At 32.9% G+C, this 18470-nt stretch overlaps 1 protein-coding gene across 3 annotated transcripts in view; it reads left to right on the forward strand.

Annotated features, from left to right (window-relative positions):
- The window catches only part of LPGAT1 (lysophosphatidylglycerol acyltransferase 1), an 87701-nt gene that overhangs the window by 60791 nt on the left and 8440 nt on the right, over positions 1-18470 (forward strand). For all 3 annotated transcript variants that reach the window (XM_051998436.1, XM_051998435.1, XM_051998434.1), the window contains one exon: positions 4452-4578. In XM_051998436.1, coding sequence (XP_051854396.1) covers positions 4452-4578 — 127 coding nt within the window. The remainder of the gene's footprint in view (positions 1-4451; positions 4579-18470) is intronic.

Raw genomic sequence — 18470 nt, forward strand, 5'->3', positions numbered from 1 at the left:
TTATCTGAATATTTATCTTGGTTTTCCTTTTTGAAGACATAGAAAAGAGAATATTCAGGAACCATATTTTTAAAATTGCTATTTGAGTTAAAAATAGTAGAATAAATCAAGGATTTGATATTATAACTTGTTATAGGAAAGAAAATAAGAATTGTAATTGAGAAAGTGTGAGATCCTATCTTTTAAAAAATTGGTCTGTTTTAAGCAAAAGTTTGCTTGCCTTAGAAATCCACAACTTTAGTTAATTTAGATATTGATTGTAGAGAGTAATCCTGGTTTTTTTAATTGATGCCTTTTGTTTTCATTTCATATATTCATTTTTTAAACCTTATATGAGTTTTTCCCTTGTAGCAAAGATGACAAAAGGTTTATCAAAATCAGCCAATCAACTTAAATGTTACTGTCTATTTAATATTTCATTCAGACTCATAACCTCTAATCTCCAATTAAGAATACATTTTGTCATCTCTCTTCTGGGACCATATTTTAATTAGGTATTAAAAATTAATGAAATGGATTAAAATTTTCAGATTATTATATATGGGTGATAAATGTAGGTTCATTTTATTTTCTTTTTTTTCTGTTAGTGTCTGAATAGCCACCATGACTAAGTCACTTTGTTTCTGAGCAGTTTTATCTAGCATTCTCCTTATCTGACAGTTCAGATCTAGATAAAGAGTTTTGCCCAATTTTATATGATTCACACAGGGGACTGGCTGTTCGGTAAAGTAAAGAGGTCTGTAAAATTATGGATCTTTTGAGCATCTCTCTTAAGACATAAGCAACACAGGGTGACTTAAGGACATCATTCTCAGCTGAAATTTCTCAAAACAAGGAAACTATAACTGGTGACATTTCAGAATAGTTTTGAATAATTATAGTATATATTTTTCTTTTATTTTTCTCCACAAAATATTTTTCTTTAACTTACTCATTTTTAAGGTTTTTCTCACCACTTTTCTCATAACTACTACCAACAGATCCCAAGCCACTTAATAAAGACTACACAATTAATATCTTAACATTGTGGTGCTTAAAAATGGCCTTGTTAATAAAGACCATCTTATATCCTTTAGAAACCATGTTGCAGTACTTTATAGTATGCAACTTTAGAGCTATAAGAAACTTAGAAGTCATCCTGTCCTAATCCTTCATTTTATAAACAAATAATTGGAGGCCAAGAAAGGCCAAATGACCAGTGCCCAGAGGCATACGGGCAATAAAGTCAAGTGCTCCAATTCCAAATCCAGTGCTTTTTCCACATAATACCACACTCTTTGAATGTGGCATTTTGAAGTTGAGCCTTATTCTTTTAAAATAGGGACTTCAAGCAAATGAAGAATATTATAGTTTGTTGCTCATTATAGTTCTTATCTGACACTACTCTTGATATTAGTTATAGATATTGATTGATACTGATTACATGACTTCAGATCAATAAATTTTCTATTAAAAACACTTTCATCATGTAATATTACTTATGGGAAACAGCAAGTAGACTGATTTGGCTGAATATAGAGTAGATGAAGGGAATGGAGATAATAAATTTAAGAAGTCACCTGCCAATATGATAGTTGAAGACATGGGAATAAATAAAGGGAAAGAGCAAAGGAACTTAAAGAATGAAAGAGTATGTCTGTGTTTAGGAGATGGAAGAAGAATGATAATTCAGTGAAGGATCACCAAGAAAAGTTTGTCAGAAAGCTGAGGAGTAGAGATGCACATAATTTATTGTTAAAGAAAACAAGAGATAAAAATATCAAGGAGAGGTGGAAGCTTGTCAGTAATATCAAATACTATAAAAGAAATCAAGAAGGAGGATAATTGAAAAAAAGACCTCTATGTGGTATGAATCAAAAGTTAGAAGTGAATCTCAAGTCCTTTTCACCTCCAAAATTCTATCACAATTTTGGAATCAAAAGTAAACTTTTTTGCCATTCAGATACGGAATGGCCATGGAAAATTCTCATATTATCATGAATTCATTTTAACAAGGGATTTTATTGTGAGTTTTAAGGAATGTAGAGGTTGAGATTCAATTTGAAATTAGAGTGGCACATTTTGGAATTTGAATCTGAAAATAATCAGGGAAGAAAAGAAAAGAAAATTTATTGTTCAGTCATGTCCAGCTCTTCATGACCCCATTTGGGATGTTCTTAGCAAAGATATTGGAGTGGTTTGCCACTTCCTTTTCCAGTTCATTTTACAGATGAGGAAACTAAGGCAAATAGGCCTTATATGATTAGTAAGTGTCTGAGACCAGATTTGAATTCAGAAGGCCCAGCTCTCTATCTACTGTGCTACCCAGTTGCCCTGGAAAGAAAAGAACTGGACTAAAAACTTGGAAATCTGGTTCATAACCAAAAAAGAATTATTGTAGGCTTAAAGGAAGGAGTAAAATATCAAACAAAATAAACTCTGAGGAGGGTGAATAGGACCAGAATTGGTGTTGAAAGTAAGGTTAGTGAAAAGATGACCAAGTCTTGCAGAAACTATTACTGGGGAAAATAAGAAGAGATAGAGAACTGAGGTAACTTAGGAAGAACTAGGAGAGTATGGCCATTGGATGTGTATGAGGCACCTTTGAATTGTCAGTATACCTGATGTTAGCTGTTATCCACAAGTCATAAATTGGATATATTTGAAGTGCGTCGTGCCAAAAAGGGTGTCTTTAGTGGCTGCAAAGCCTGAAATGAGATAAACTAGCCACAGGAGGTTATATCTAACATTTTCCCTTTCTGTTTTTTGATTCTGACAAGATACCTGGCTGTTAGACTTCTCTAATAATTCATATTTTATAATATAAAAGAAAAATGGAAAGGTTCTTCTATTAAAAAATGAATTCTCTGAATAGCTTGACTACTATTCATTTACAGTAATGTTAGCCAAGCCAAAAGCTTGAAAATAGGCAAAAGTTTTAGAAGTATTGAACTAAGGAATGTGGCTGATCTTTTAATAGATCCATTCAGCTACATCCTGTGGGATTCTAAATCCTAAAAGTAAATCTATAATGTGGGAGAAATTTTGCCTTTTAGTTTGAAGAAAAGTGTGCCTGATGGAAGTGGGGTTTTTGACCAAAAATTTTCATGACTCTTCATTGTCTCCTAAAATAAAATCGTCATAATCTCCTTTAAAAAGAGTGTAATGCTTTAGAAAGGCAAAGATTATAAAAAGTTAATTCTAGATAAATCTTACCTGATAGCTTTAGAGAAACCTGTTTCTTTTTCTTCCTTTTTTCTTTTTCTTGCCTCTATTTCTTTCTCTTTTTTGTTTCTTCTCTGTCTGTGTGTGTGTGTATGTCTCTGTCTCTCATTTTTTCTTCCTCTTTGCTTTGTTCTCTTTCTGCCGAGCACATGTGCACATGTGTGAGTGAGTGTGTATGTGTGTGTGTGTGTGTGTGTGTGTGTGTGTGTGTGTGTGTGTGTGTGTGTTATCTTCAGTCCTTTTTGGGGGGAAGAGGAAAGAGGATGGTAGGTTATTCAGAATTTAGGTCATTCTGTAAGAACAAAGACCTTGGTGTCTTTGTGTTTAATGGTATCTGTGGCACATGGTGATCCCTCAGTTTTAAATATTGTATGATTAATTTGAACACATGGGTTTTTGAGTTTATTGTTTGTTTAACAAACTTGAAAGTCCAAGGGCATCCTAGATGAGAGCACAATAAAGTCACTAATATAAATTGACTACATTTAAAAGTACTAATTCTTTTAAATAGAAGTAAAAAAAAAAAAAGCTTTTTTCCTAATTGACTGAAAAATCTGGAAAATACACAATTCTATTGTATTATTTGTAGATTTTGAAAAAAACCTTTGATTTAATAAAAACTCTGTACAACAAGAGGTTGCCATATCATCCAACATCAGAATTACACAGAATTTTTTGAAAATATAACAAATAACCATGTTTAGTGCATTTTGATTATAAAATATTAGCCAAGGCATAAAATGTGAAAATGTGATTGTGTAGCATCACGATAATTGTAAATTTCTAAAACAGAGACATCTGTTTTCAACCATATTAATAAAAACGGCTTATAAGTTTAATATAAATTGTCTTTTGTTTATCTGTAATATTGTCTCAGTTGGGTCAGATAATTATAAGTTGACTTATAATGCTTTAAAGGTTTATGTGCTTTATATGTTTTAACATATTGAATTTTCTGGGGAGGGAATGGGGAGAAAGAGGAGAAAAAAATTTGGAACACAAGGTTTTGCAAGGGTAAATTGAAAAATATGCATATGTTTTGAAAATAAAAAGCTTAAAGATTTATGTGCTTTAAAAAAATAACGAAGAAATATTTAATTTTATCCTGAGTACATCTTGCATAGTGGCAGCATCAAAGTCTGTCACACTTTTATTATTATGCTATAAATTATCAAAAATTTAACCCTTGATATTTTAATATAAAAATTGGTTCATCTTTAATCATCTTTCTTTCTCTTTGTTTTTAGAGAATAAACCAAAAGGCCTCCAATGGGTCATAGATACAACCATAGCTTATCCTAAAGCTGAACCTATAGACATCCAAACCTGGATTCTTGGATATAGGCGACCAACAGTTACTCATGTTCACTACAGGTAAGATAAATCCTGAGCCCAGGGTAATTTTAATGGACTTTTGACTACTGGTGTAACATTATACAATTATTCTTTGAAATGATCAAATAGTATGAATAGCTTTCTGGATTCTTTATTTCCAAACTTCATCCAACCATAGAGGAAAGAGCAATGGTTTTGGAAGTCATATGATTTGAATGTGAATTCCAGATCTGTTAATAATTCTGTAACCTGTGTCAAGTCCATGCATCTTCAATAGCTTACTCTTGCTCTCTCCACTATCTCCTAAAAATAGCCTGCAAAAACCTTTTTGTTTAATCTGCTGCACCTCTGTCTGTCTTCTCTTCATGGTCAGACTTCTAGAGATAATCTATACACATCCTCTGTTCTTACCTTAGATCTTCAATCCTATTGTTCATGGATTCTTTGTCACATGGCATCTGCTCCCACTATTCTCATGAAACTGTTCCAGAGTCACTAATTCTTTCTGTGGTTTCATCTTTCTTAGCTTTTGTGTGTTGTTTCACTTTTTTTATTATTCCCCTAGACTGTTGGCATCCATAATACTGCACTCTTAATGGTCCTATCTATCTTTTTAAATGGCCCATGTTTTCTGGATTGATTCTTCATTATCATTCTGCCCCTAAACTAAAGCATCTCCCTTTTTTGTTGTTGTTACTGGATGGGCTCTTTCTCTATATTTTCTCACTTGGTGATATCCATTCTCATACTTTTTGTTATCATCTATATGCAAATCACTCCAAAATTTCTATTTCTCCCCTGGTCTGTATCTGGGAATGTGTGTGTTTGGACGGGGGGGAGGTAACACACATATAGATGTCATTTTAGGAAAGATTTTAATTTTTCTTCTATATGTGATACTTTAATTTTTAGGTTAGTAATATGTCAGGATTGTATTAAGATAAATGTAAAGCACTTTGATAAATGTTAACTATTATAACTCCTATCAAATGCAAGAAACTTTGCAAGAGGATCACATGATGGCATGAAAGATATCAGTGACATAGTTAGAAGGAGGGAAAATAGGAAATGCAATAAGAGGTATAGTGTAGTTACATAAATGGTGTATGAGTCTTATATAATCATAGTGGTTGATTGTAAGATTAGGGATCATTAAAAATTTTAATAGTAATCAGGAAGTTAGAATTTTCTTATTAATCTGCTGCCTATGTGACCTTCAGCAAATCATTCAATCTCTTTGGGAATCAGCTTCCTTTTCCATAAAATGAGGAGACTGGGGATGATTATCTCCTCTCCTTCCAGTTAAATGATATAGTAGCAACACAGGACTACTCTTAGCCTCCCATATTCATTTATATTTTGTTTCTTCCCTTTCTTTGCTCTGTATACCTGGAATATTCTCTTCTTTCCTACATCTCAACCCATTAAACTTTTTACCTAGTCTTTCAAGCTCAACTGAAAGGTCTCTTCCTCCAAGAAATCTTTTCTTGTTCCTATGAGTGATGATTTTCTACTTTGGACTTTACATGGCACATTTTGGCTTTTCTCCAATTTATTCAGTAAGCATTTATTAAACATCTATCATATGTCAGGCACTGTGCTAGGTACCTAGGGATCAGGGACAAAGAAGAAAAACTTTCTTTTATGAGTGCAAGAAACATGTTATTGAGCAGGAAGAACATGAGATAACACCTTGTAAAGTAAACCTTAGTGTTTTCAAAATTGTGTTGTCACCAGAATAGATTGCTTCCTTGGTCCTGGTCTAGCTTATGTTTCCAATTTAATCACCCTTATATAGTATATCTGGGACTGAGGCATTAGGGTCCAGATATTGAGCTTCCATTATTAGATGATCAAAATAGGTTATTATAAATGTTTTCTTAATTTGTTAAATTTTCTATTTTTTCTGTTTTCCTCCTGCCAGTTTTTATCTATAAAAGTCTTTGAGATGATATTGTTCAATTAAGGTTCATGCCAAGATTTCTGTAGACTTGTTTTTGTTAAACTTCACTGTTTCACAGTTTAACAAGGGAATAATGCTTATAGTCTTGCATCATCCTGCTCTGTCCCACTTTACAGATGAGCTTATATTCTAAATCAGTTAAATCAGTTTTGCCGTTGGCTGCCATATTTTTCTTCTTAATAAGATGTTAAAATGTTTACTGAGTGAGGCAGTTTCTGGTTTTCCATGGGACTTTTTGTTGTAGCAACTGCTTTCTTTTGGTTAACTTTTTGCAGGAAATGGCAATAATCAAAATCATTGTCTTTGCTTTTTTCCTACATCAGGTTTTTCAACATTGATAATTTGTTTCAGTATGTTAAATTTAAATTATTAGTTGTTCAGTTTCTTCTCTTCCTGCTGTCTTCTAATTCAGTACTGATTTTTATTTTTGTTCTAATGATTTAATTATATGACTTTTTTTCTGATGTGATTCCCAGTCAGTAACTATGTAGTTAATTGTTTTTATAATATTTGGTGTATGTCAAATACAACATCTTCTGGCTGTTTTCCTAAAAATTAATGTTTATATTTTATACACATAAGACTTCTGAGTAGCCATAAGCTTTTTTAGTCTCTTGTTTCTTAAGCTTGAGCCTTGTTTTCCAAAGTAATCTCAAAATAAATACCTTGTTTTTACTTTTGACTTATAAACAGTTATCAATGAACATAGTTTTGTTTTGGAAGATTTTTTCAAATTCTTTGTAGAATTTCTTTGTTTTATCTTCTGCAATGGATACAAGCACCTGAGATAGCATGGTCTTTTTGATGATCTTTTTGTGTTCATCTTGAGTGGTATAAAACAAGATGACCAAGTATTCTGTGAAATGATGTTTTGAGACATGATAAAATCAATACTGACAGGTCAGCTCCTTCAAAGAGTATATAATATATAGCTAACTGGTGATGAGACTCTCAGGTTCATACAACTGTCTTATTTTTTTTCTGGGACCATTCTTAGAAGTCCATTAGCAGGAAAATGGTAGATTCTTTCTATTTTCCCCTTGCCTTTGGTTTATTTAACATCCCTAGGCCAATTTATAATCTTTAAGTTTGGTGGTTTTGAGTATCTAACAATATTATGTATGAAGCTTTATTCTTATTAGGCTAGAAATTAAGTGTAGGTTATTCTGACACCAATTTGTTATAAAGAACATCATGCAATATTGGTTGCAGAAACATATCTTCTTTTTTATTTTTAAAGCTTTTTATTTTCAAAATATATGCATAGTTTTCAATATTCATCTTTGCAAAACCTTATGCTCCACATTTTTTTCTCCCTCCTTTCCTCCAACCCTCTCCCCTAGATGACAAGTAATCCAATATATCTTAAGCCTGTGCAATTGGAAGCATATCTTTCAATGTTGCCAGTTGGCAGACCAAATATACAGAATCATTTTGAAGTACATTCAGAAGTCAAGCAGTTCTATGGTCACCAGCCTCAAAAATGTCTTCTTAGAAAGATTTGTAGAGCACCCATCATAGGATAAATCATGTACCTAGGTAGAAATCAAAGTTTTTATTTTACACAGAAGCAATTTTATCAGGATTAAAGTAACCTTATTTTTAGGTCTTATTTTAAGCTGTCCCTTAGGAATGTTATGAGATGAAATGAAGAAATCTTTGTGGGTAACATTTCCATTTTGAGTTCTTCACTAGCTGTTATATAAAGAAACCTTTTGCCCCTATTGCACAACACAATACAACACAATGGGTTGCGGTTATTGATGTACTTGTGGACAAGTATCATATTCTTTATCTTTGCATTTCCTTTTGTATAGAACATTTACCTTATGGGAAGTAGGCTCTCAGTATCATTGAATTAAATTCTTCAAATAATAGGTATGTTTGCAATAGACTAATTTACTTTGTCCATAATCTTTTGCTATTGCCAAAGAATTTATGCATCATGTGTCTGAGGTGACTTTAAATATAACAATTTGATTTAAAACTAAAAGTGCTTTTGTCACCTACTTTTTATAAGTTGTTAGATATAGATGCCTAATTTTTTAAAAGTTATTGATTATAATAGCATTTATGTATTTATATAAAGCTTGCAAAATATATGTTAGCTCATTTGATCCTAATAATGAGGTGCTATTTACCCCCATTTTATAGATGAGGAAGCTGAGGCAGATAGAAATGAAGTGACATGAATTAGGATCACACAAGTAGGAGTATAACTCAGGTCTCCCTGACTCCAAATCTGACTTTTTGTCTTCTGTATAATCTAGCAGGCTTAATAAAACCTAGTATTGATGTGTCTAATACAAAAGTCCAAGTAAAGTAATACGTATATACTTTTAAAAGTTGTGCCATATGGATGTACCTCTATAAAAAGTCTGTTATAATTGATGAAAAGAAATAGACTCAGCTCTTAGTGACCATGGATCCTTCCTAAAGGTAAGGAGGAATATTTTTCACTATATTAGCATCCAGGTAATAATTGTAATTCATTTACTCAATGGATATCTATTGGGCAATAGAATGGTCAAAAATGATATCAGTAGGAAAACATGCAGTAGATATGCAATAAAAATGTATTGAATTAATATCCTAAAATCAGTCTTTTATCAATACCTTGTTAGTATCTGCATTCATTTGCTCATTAAGTCATTCAACAGATATTTTATGTAAAATACTTTGCAGTTTGGAGCATGTAAATAAGAATAAGACTTTGAATAAGTAGTTGACTTTGATGAATTTATGTGAAGAGAGGAATATGTTTCAAACTTACTGTGTGCACAATAGCAGTATTTTTATTTCAAGAGAGAATTTAAAAGGGTAATAAGACATGTGGGAAATAAGACATGCACATATCATTACCAGAAATAGCTGCCTATGTGCATCGCTTCAGTTATTGCCAATAGCCTGAAAGGTAGTTCACCTGATCACTATACACAAATTAGTGAGACTAAAAAGATAGATGTTATTCTACAGGGTATAGAAAGAGAAGAGTAATTTGTTTTGTGATTCTATCACTTATTTTCTTCTGATAATTCCATTGCTTCCATCATTACTTTAGTTTGTGGAGATCTTATATCAAGTTAATGTATTTATAGTTTTGCTTTATTATTTGAAATACTGGCTTTGGTGTGATTTTAAAACATACCTATATTGACTCACAATTTATTTGTAGCTGTCACATTTTGGTTTATCATTATTAAGCAGTACCTTTATGATAACTGAACTCTTACTGTCTTATTTGCTCTTCTAAGGAGAATGATCTGGACCGGACAAGGCAGTTCAAAAAAGATTAATAGGAAATTGAAATCCATAAGTAGGAAGGAAGAATAAAGGAGTACTTATCTGGACTTGATGAACTCAAGTTACCAGGATCAGTAAGCATTTATTAAACATCTAAAAGAATTTGCAGGTGTGATTGCTAAATTACTGAAAAGACTATTGAAAATGGGAGAGGAACTACAGGTTTAGAGATAAACAGATGTCCTGTTGTTCATGAAATCAGACAATGATTGCAAACTATGGACCAGTAAATGTGTCTTTAGCAAAATTCCAATTCATGAATAAAGAACTAAAGCCATGAGATCTGAGTTCATGTTACTTCTGGCACATGGGCAGTACAAGCCTGTCTGTGCTCTAGACAGCTTTGAGCTGTAAGGCAAAGAAGGTACAACCTCCACAGGTCTGTTCTCTGTAACTAATGTTAAAGTGATGCTTAGTATAAATCTAGCAAAAGAAACTGTGATCACAGACAACTAGCACAGATTAATCAAGACATCCTGAAGCCAAGGTAGCAATTTGTTTTGTTTGACTATAGACTTTTTTTTTCTCCAGTGATGGTGACAGGCCTTAATTTTGTGCCCCGTAAGGATTTGGTCAAAAGAACTAGAAGGAAAATGACGTAAGCTTCTTATTCCAGGGAATTTACCTACTTTCCTCACTAAATCAAACTTCCTAAATAATTTATGCCAAGAAATTGACACCATTAAAAAGCCCTGCCAATTTTGCCTTTAAATTTTCTTGTAGCCAATAGATTTCCTCTAAGGAAAGAAAGTGGAAAACTTTCCAGTTACCAGTTTATAATATGTACCGTGTATAAGTGTAATAACATGTCTGTCACCTAGAGAATACCTGCATCAATACAAAAAACCACTTGTGCCCATTCAGGATTATCAGGGTATTCTCTTTAAACTAAGGAGTCAGTTGGTCTTCATTGAGCATCCAAAAGAAGTTCAAAGGACTATGTCAAACACATGTGGGAACAAATGCTGTATTTCTTTGGCTCTTCAGTGAAAAGCAAAATTTTCATCATCTACATATTTCATAATTACCTTATCAAGTCATTTGTTTTTAGAAAATTGACATTTGTATTACTCTTAAGCCTTCTTTAATCAATAACCTGTTTTTGAGTGGCCCTAAATGATTCTCAAACTTGTGCTTGGCAAAATGGGACAAGTACCATAACAAACCCAGTGTGAATTGATAGCTATTATTTCAATGTTATTTCATCCTACTTTTGTTTTTAGTCTGTGGGTAAGTGGGAGTAATTTATTCTAGGCTAATTTTGAAAACCAATGCTGCTTCACTTCATCTAGAGTGAAATTACAGGCTTCCTTCAGTATTTATTCCATTCTGGTGGTCAGCTGTTTGGCTGAATTTACTGTGTAGTTGTTTTCATGGCAAAATTATTTTTTAAATTGTAACTTTTTATTGACAGAACATATGCCTGGGTAATTTTTTTTTTTTACGTTATCCCTTGCACTCACTTCTGTTCCAACTTTTCCTTTCCCTCCACCCACTCCCTCCCTTAGATGGCAAGCAGTCTTATACATGTTAAATATGTTATGGTGTATCCTAGATACAATATATGTGTGCATGACCAAACAGTTCTCTTATTGCACAGGAAGAATTGGATTCAGAAGGTAAAGATAACCTGGGAAGAAAAACAAAATGCATGGTAAATTCTAAGAATAATTCTCATTACTTTTATTCATTGTATATGAACTTTCTTGAAACCAAAAAAAAATTTCCTGGAGAAAGTTTTTTCAGTATTAGATGTATTTGTAATTTTTTTTTACTTCTTCCTATATTATGAGTTTGAAATTGCCAGAATCTTTTTTTCTTTTCTTAAAAATGTAAACTTTATATTACCTATTGCCTGAGATTTCTGCCATTACAATAAAGTAAACTCACTTCAGTCTGTTAGAATTAATATTTTGTACTAAATTAACTACCAAACCACATATTTTTAAAATTATGTATCCTTTGAAATTGATCAGAGTAGACATATTACTGTATAACCCCAGTTAGAAAAAATGGTTGCAAAATTTTAAGTGGAAAGCAAATTGAACTAGAGGATGAAGAGACTGAGATTTTGTGAATTATTTCATTTAATCCATTAAAGAAGTGTATACTCTATTCAGTGGGTGTTAGATTGGAGATAGAAAAATGAAATAAGTACTCTGCCCTTAAGGAACTTATAATCTAATAGAGATAACATATGTAAAGAAATCAGTACAATTTAAGATAAGCTGTAATAAGCGTAAGAATAAAATATTGTATATATATAAAATATGTATAATATTGCATATAGAGTTGTGTTCAAATATTTGAAGGGCTGTTATGTGGAAGAGACATTCAGTCTGTCAGTAAGACATTTATTAAACACCTAACTACCAAGCACTGTATTACACATGGACATTACAGGGATAGATAAAAGGCAGCCCCTGCTCTCCAGGAGCTCACAATCTAATGAGGTAGACAGCATGTAAACATGATTGTGTACAAACAGGAAATATGCAGGATGAATTTGGAGATTACCAATAGGGGAAGGCTCTAGATTTAAGGAGTGTAAGGAAAGGGGTTCTCTCTATACAGTAGAACTTGAGCTGGAACTTGAATGAAGCCAGGAGGCAGAGGGAAAGGCCTTGCTGGCCCAGGATCAGTCACTTAGGAGATGGAGCTAAGGAAACAACTAGGAGACCACTGTCACTGTGTCATAGGACAAGATGGGGGAGAAGGTGGGACCCGAGGCTGGAAGAGGAAGAAGGGGCTGAAGTGGGAGTAGCTTTGAAGGCCAAATATTTGGTCCTAAAGGAACCCACTGAAGTTTTTTTGAATGGGGTTTGAAAGAAAAGATGGTCAGCCCTGGCTTTAAGAAAATCATTTTGGCAGCTGAACAGAGGAGAAACATTACAGAGGTAAAATCAACAGACCTTGAAAATGTATTGGAAATATCCAATGGGTGGGGGGTGGGATGGTGTAAGAGATTGAGTGGTCAGGAGGATGACACAACTGGGAGGATAGTGGTGCCCTGGACATTTATAGGGAAGCTTGAAAGAGGGGGGATTTTGAGGGAAAGGTAATGAAATCAGTTTGGGAGTTTTAAATTGTCTACAGAATATCCATTTTATTTTATTCTAGTTCTGGTACATTTGTTAGGAAAACACTATTAAAACTCATACTATGTGTGTATACATGTATAATCATTTGACTTCTACAGCATCATACACAATACTCAAAATATGGTTTTTTGGAGTCAGGATCAAACTTAGTCCAAAGTATTTCAATGTTTTGTTTTCATTACTTATTTAATTTTTATTTCCAAATTCTTTTTCTCTCCATTTTAACCATGTTGCAAAAAAAAAAAACATGAAAAATAAAGTGAAAAATTTTTTACTTCACTTAGCACTTTTAACATTTTTCAGTATATGATGGGGGGAGTGAGGTATAAGGAGACTGAAAGAGCAAGAAGGGGTTGAGTTGTGAATGTCTTTGAATGCCAAACAGGATATTTTATTTGATCCTGAAAGGAACCCACTGAAGTTTTTTGAATGGGGATTGGAGGAAATTGTCTTGGATTGTGTTGTGATCAGACTATATTTTCATAATAGATCATCATTATAATATTGCCATTTATGTTTTTAAACTTTAACTTCATCTCATACTGGAAAAGGCCACCAAATATGTATTTATGTAAAACCATACTATGCATATTTCCATTTATTAATTCTTTCTTTGGAGGTGGATAGCATCTTTCTTTGTAGATGCTCTGTAATTGAGTTGACTGTATTAATCAGAACTGCTTAGTTATTCATAATTATTCTTTAAACAGTATTGCTATTACTGTATACAGTGTTTCTTTTTGGTTCTACTCATTTCACTTTTCATTGTTTCATTCAAGTCTTTCCATGTTTTTTCTAAAAATCAGCTTGCAAAAAATCATTTCTTCCAGCCCAATGGTATTCCATCCTAATCACATATCACAACTGTTCAGCTGTTCCCCAATTGATGAATATCCCCTCCATTTCCAGTTGTTACCCCAAAGAGAGCTGTCATAAATATTTTAGAACATAAAGGATTTTTTCCCTAATCACCTTGGGAAACAGACCTAATAGTGATACTACTTAGTTAAAGGGTATATATGGTTTCATAATTCATTGAGCATAATTCCAGATTTCTCTTTCAAATGGTTAGGTTCCACCAACAATGTATTAGTGTCTCAATTTTTTCCATATATCCGTCAACATTTGTCACTTCCTCTTGTATCATGTTAGTGAATCTGATAGTTGGGAAATGATATTTCAAATTATTTTAATTTATTTTCCTCTAATTAGTGATTTAGAGCATTTTTTTCTTTTGACTACGAATAGCTTTGATTTCTTCATCAAAAAGTTGCCTATTCATATCCTTTGACAATTTATGAATTGGGGAATGACTCATATTCTTATAAATTTGACAAAAGTTCTTTATATATTTGAGATATAAGACCTTTATCATAGAAACTATTAAATTTTTTTCCCCTTAGTTTTATGCTTTCCTGCTAATCTTGTCTACAATGGTTTTATTTGTATAGAACTTTTAAAATTTAATATAATCAAATTATCTATTTTATCTCTCTTAATGTTCTCTCTTATTTATTTATAAATTCTTCTCCTAACTATAAGTCTAATAGATAATATATTCCATGGTTTTTTAATGTTTTTATATTTCCCTTTATATCTTGCTCATGTATCCATTTTGCCCTTATCTTGGCAAATAGTTTAAGATACTGATCTTTACCCAATTTCTGACACATTGGCTTTCCAGTTTTCCCAACAATTTTTACCAAATAATGAATTCTTAAACACAAGGTTACTATAATTATTTACTACTGTGTAATGTTTACACTGGTTTGCTTTTCTGTTTCTTAACTAATATTACATAATTTTAATAATTACTGCCCTATAATACAATTTAAGATCTGGTACTACTAGACCTTTTCCCTTTACTTTTTTTTCTCATTAATTCCTTTGATATTCTTGACTTTTGTTCTTCCAAATGAATTTTATTATTATCTTTATGTTCATAAAATGAATATTATTATTATTATTAGCTCAAAAAAATTCTTTTGGTAATTTAATTGGGATGTCATTCAATAAGTAGATTAGTTTAAGCAAAATTGCCATTTTTGTTATATTGGCTCTGCTTACCCATGAGCAATTAATATTCTCCAGTTATTTAAATCTGACTTTATTTGTATAAAAGGTGTTTTTATAATTATGTTCCTAGTGTTTTCATACAATTTTGAATAACAGTTCAGTAATTGAATCTTGCTTTTCCCTTGATGTTACTGGGAAAGCTTTAATTTAATACCTACTATGGATAATACTTTCTCTTGATTTTAGATACTACTTGGCATTTTAAGAAAAGACTCCATTTCTCAATTTTCAGTAGGAATGGGTTTGGGTTTTTTATGAAAACCTTTTTCAGTGTTCATTGAGATAGGATTTCTGTTGTTTTTGCTATTAGAACCTCTATTACAAGAGTCTAATGCACAGAATGAAGATTAAGAAAAAGTCATGAAATTTGGCAATTAAGAAGTCACCAATAACCGTTGGAGAGAGGTTCAGTTGAATGACAAGACTGGAAACCAGACTAGAATTAATGAGAGGAAGGGAAGTAAAGTAGATGCTTTCTCAAGGAGTTTTAGGAAGCAAGAAAGAGGATGGATGGATCAAGTGAGAATTTGAGCATGGGAGAGAAATGAGAATGTATGTGGGCAGCAGAGAAGCAGCCACTGGACAATAAAAGACCAAAAATAACTGAAAAGTAGGTGTGATAGAGGAAGGTAGTCAGCTGGAAAAAAGAAGGAATGGGATGGCTTGTTTGGGGAGAGGGCTTTGTCTTGGTAAGAGCTGCCTTAAGGGGAGAGAGCTATGAAGGTGAAAATAGGGGCAAGAGGTAACTGGGTGATGAGTTGAGGAGGAGAGGGAAAGAGGGATGGGAAATGACCTCAATATTTTTCAGTTAAATAGAAGGCAAGGTTTTCAGCTGAGAGGGTTGGGAAATGGGGATTATGATTGGTTTGAGGAAGAATGAAAGGTGTTATAGAAGAACCACTGTAGTGAGGAAGGTAGTAAAGGGCGGTGTAAAAAATTGCCTTGCTGCTTGCCATATGGGGGAGGGGGTGGAGGGGAGGGAGGGGAAAAATCAGAACAGAATTGAGTACAAGGGATAATATTGTAAAAAATTACACAGGCATGGGTTCTGTCAATAAAAAGTTATTTTAAAAAAATTAACGTCAAAATAAAGATTTAAAATAATAATAATTTTTAAAATTGCCTTGCTACAGTAAGGGTTCAGGTTCAGATTGCCTAACATAAATTTGTAATAAAGCCTGTCATTATAAGATTATATCCAAGAATACCAGGCACTGGAATAACTATGTTTTTTATATATTTTTTGATGTTTACTAGATTCTTATGTATTTGAGCAGTGATTGAAAAACCAGCATAAAACCTAGTGGAATTCTCAGTCTTTCTTTTTAAAAAGATCTTGTCTATAAAGATTAGTTTTAGAACTAGACATGATCTTAGATTCCATTGAATCTAACCTTTTTGGGGAATAGGGAAGGCAGTTGGGGTTAAGTAACACTCAGGGTTACATAGTAAACTTCTTAATTTAAAAGATAAGGAAACTGAGATTCAGGGAAGTTAACTGACTTGTCTATCATCACACTTATTTGGACCTCCAGGTACAGCATTGTGATTGGTAGAATGGAAACGGAGTTAACAGTTGCCAAGATTTCTACCCTTTTTTTTCCCCCAGGGATAAGATAATTTTTAATGGCTATGACCTGCTGCTTAAGAAGGAATATAGGACCTCTCCAATGAATGTTATGCAGTGCTTTTATACCCACTTGGAGGTGTTTATGATTTCTAATTATTTCTCCACATCACATCCATTAAACTGTCATTGACATGTCATCATTTGTTTTCATTCATTATGTGACATACATATATAATCACAATCAGCATAAAGATTGTTTCCTGATACTTTATATGTGTTGGAAGCTTATCATGTAGCGCTCTCTTCTGTTTTCTTCAGGCTGTTTTCCCCCCTCTGATTCTTTGAGTTAGTCTTCTCATTTTTCTTTTAGAATTAATTAACTTATTTATTTTTAAATATTTAATATTTTTATTTTCCTCCTTAACATGCAAAACAACTTTTTACATTTATTTTTAAAACTTTGAGTTCCAGATTTATCTATAATATTTCTGGAAATTTTCATTTTGGGATTTCTTTCACGAGGTGATCAGTGGATTCTTTCAATTTCTATTTTACCCTCTCATTCAGGAGACAGTTTTCCTTGATAATTTCTTGAAAAATAATGTCAAGGTTCTTTTTTTTGTTCCTGTTTTTCAGGTAGACCAATAATTTTTAAATTATTTCTCCTAATTCAATTTTCTGGGTCAGTTGTTTTTCCAATAAAATATTTCACATTGTTTTCTATTTTAAATTTTTTAAAAAAAATTGTTTCTTGATTTCTCATGTAGTCATTAGCTTCCATTTGCACAATTCTAATTTTCAAGGAGTTATTTTTCCTCAGTGAGCTTTAAGTATTTAAGTACCTCCTTTCCCATTTGGCCAATTTTGTTTTTAAAGCTTTCTAATCATTATTTTTTTGTATTTCATTTTATACCCTTTCTCAAATCTTTCCCTGATTTCTCCTCTATCTCTTATTTGATTTTCACAGTTCTTTGTGAGCTCTTCCAAGTCCTCAGTCCAATACTTATTTTTCTTGGAGGCTTTGGATGTAGGAGCTTTGACTTTGTTATCTTCTTCTGAGTGAATGTTTTTATCTTCCTTGTCACCATAGTAACTTTTTGTGGTCAGAATCTTTTTCTGTTGTCTGCTTATTTTTAACTCTTTGTTAAAATTGGACTCTGAGGGATGTACACTGTCCCAAGCTTCAGGGATTTGTGCAGCTGTTTTCTTTATTTTTTTTAATACACATTGCTTTATGAATCATGTTGTGAGAGAAAAATCAGAATGGGGTAAAACCATGAGAGAGAGGGGAAAAAAAGTGAACATAGCATGTGCTGATCTGTATTCAGTTTTCATAGTTCTCTTTCTGGATGCACATAATATTTTCCATCCACAATTTATTGGGATTGCCTTGGATGACTGAACCACTGGGAAGAACCAAGTCTTCCATACTTGATAATTTTGTGCAGCCGTTTTCACAGATCCTTGTAGGGATCTGACTACAAGCATTCTTTTCCGCCCTGGAACTGCTAGCTCTAAGATGTAGGGTGCTAAAGCAACAGAATCCTTCCTCAAGGCTCTTGAAGCTGAGGCTTCTGAAAGCTGCTCCAAGGCCTGTTCCTGCCTTACTGGTACCTGGGCAGAAGCTGGGGCCGGGACCAGGTCTGGTACAGCCTGCGTGTACCAGATTCCCACCCTAGTCCTGCTGATTTTGTGAGTTGTCTTGGGCTGGATAATGTTCCACTCCATCTTTTGGTGTGTTTCTTATGCTCTAAAATTTGTCTAGAACCATTATTTAAAGGAATTTGGAAGAGTTTGGGACAGAGTTTGGCTAGTCGCTGGCTTTATTCTGCCATCTTGGCTTCATTCTCTCAAACTTCTCATTTCTTTATTGTTTCTATCTAGACCTGTTCTTGCCTTTCTGACACAATCCTTTGTG

The sequence above is a fragment of the Antechinus flavipes genome, chromosome 4 (genome assembly GCF_016432865.1).
Source record: "Antechinus flavipes isolate AdamAnt ecotype Samford, QLD, Australia chromosome 4, AdamAnt_v2, whole genome shotgun sequence".
In the NCBI taxonomy this organism is placed as follows: Eukaryota; Metazoa; Chordata; class Mammalia; order Dasyuromorphia; family Dasyuridae; genus Antechinus; species Antechinus flavipes.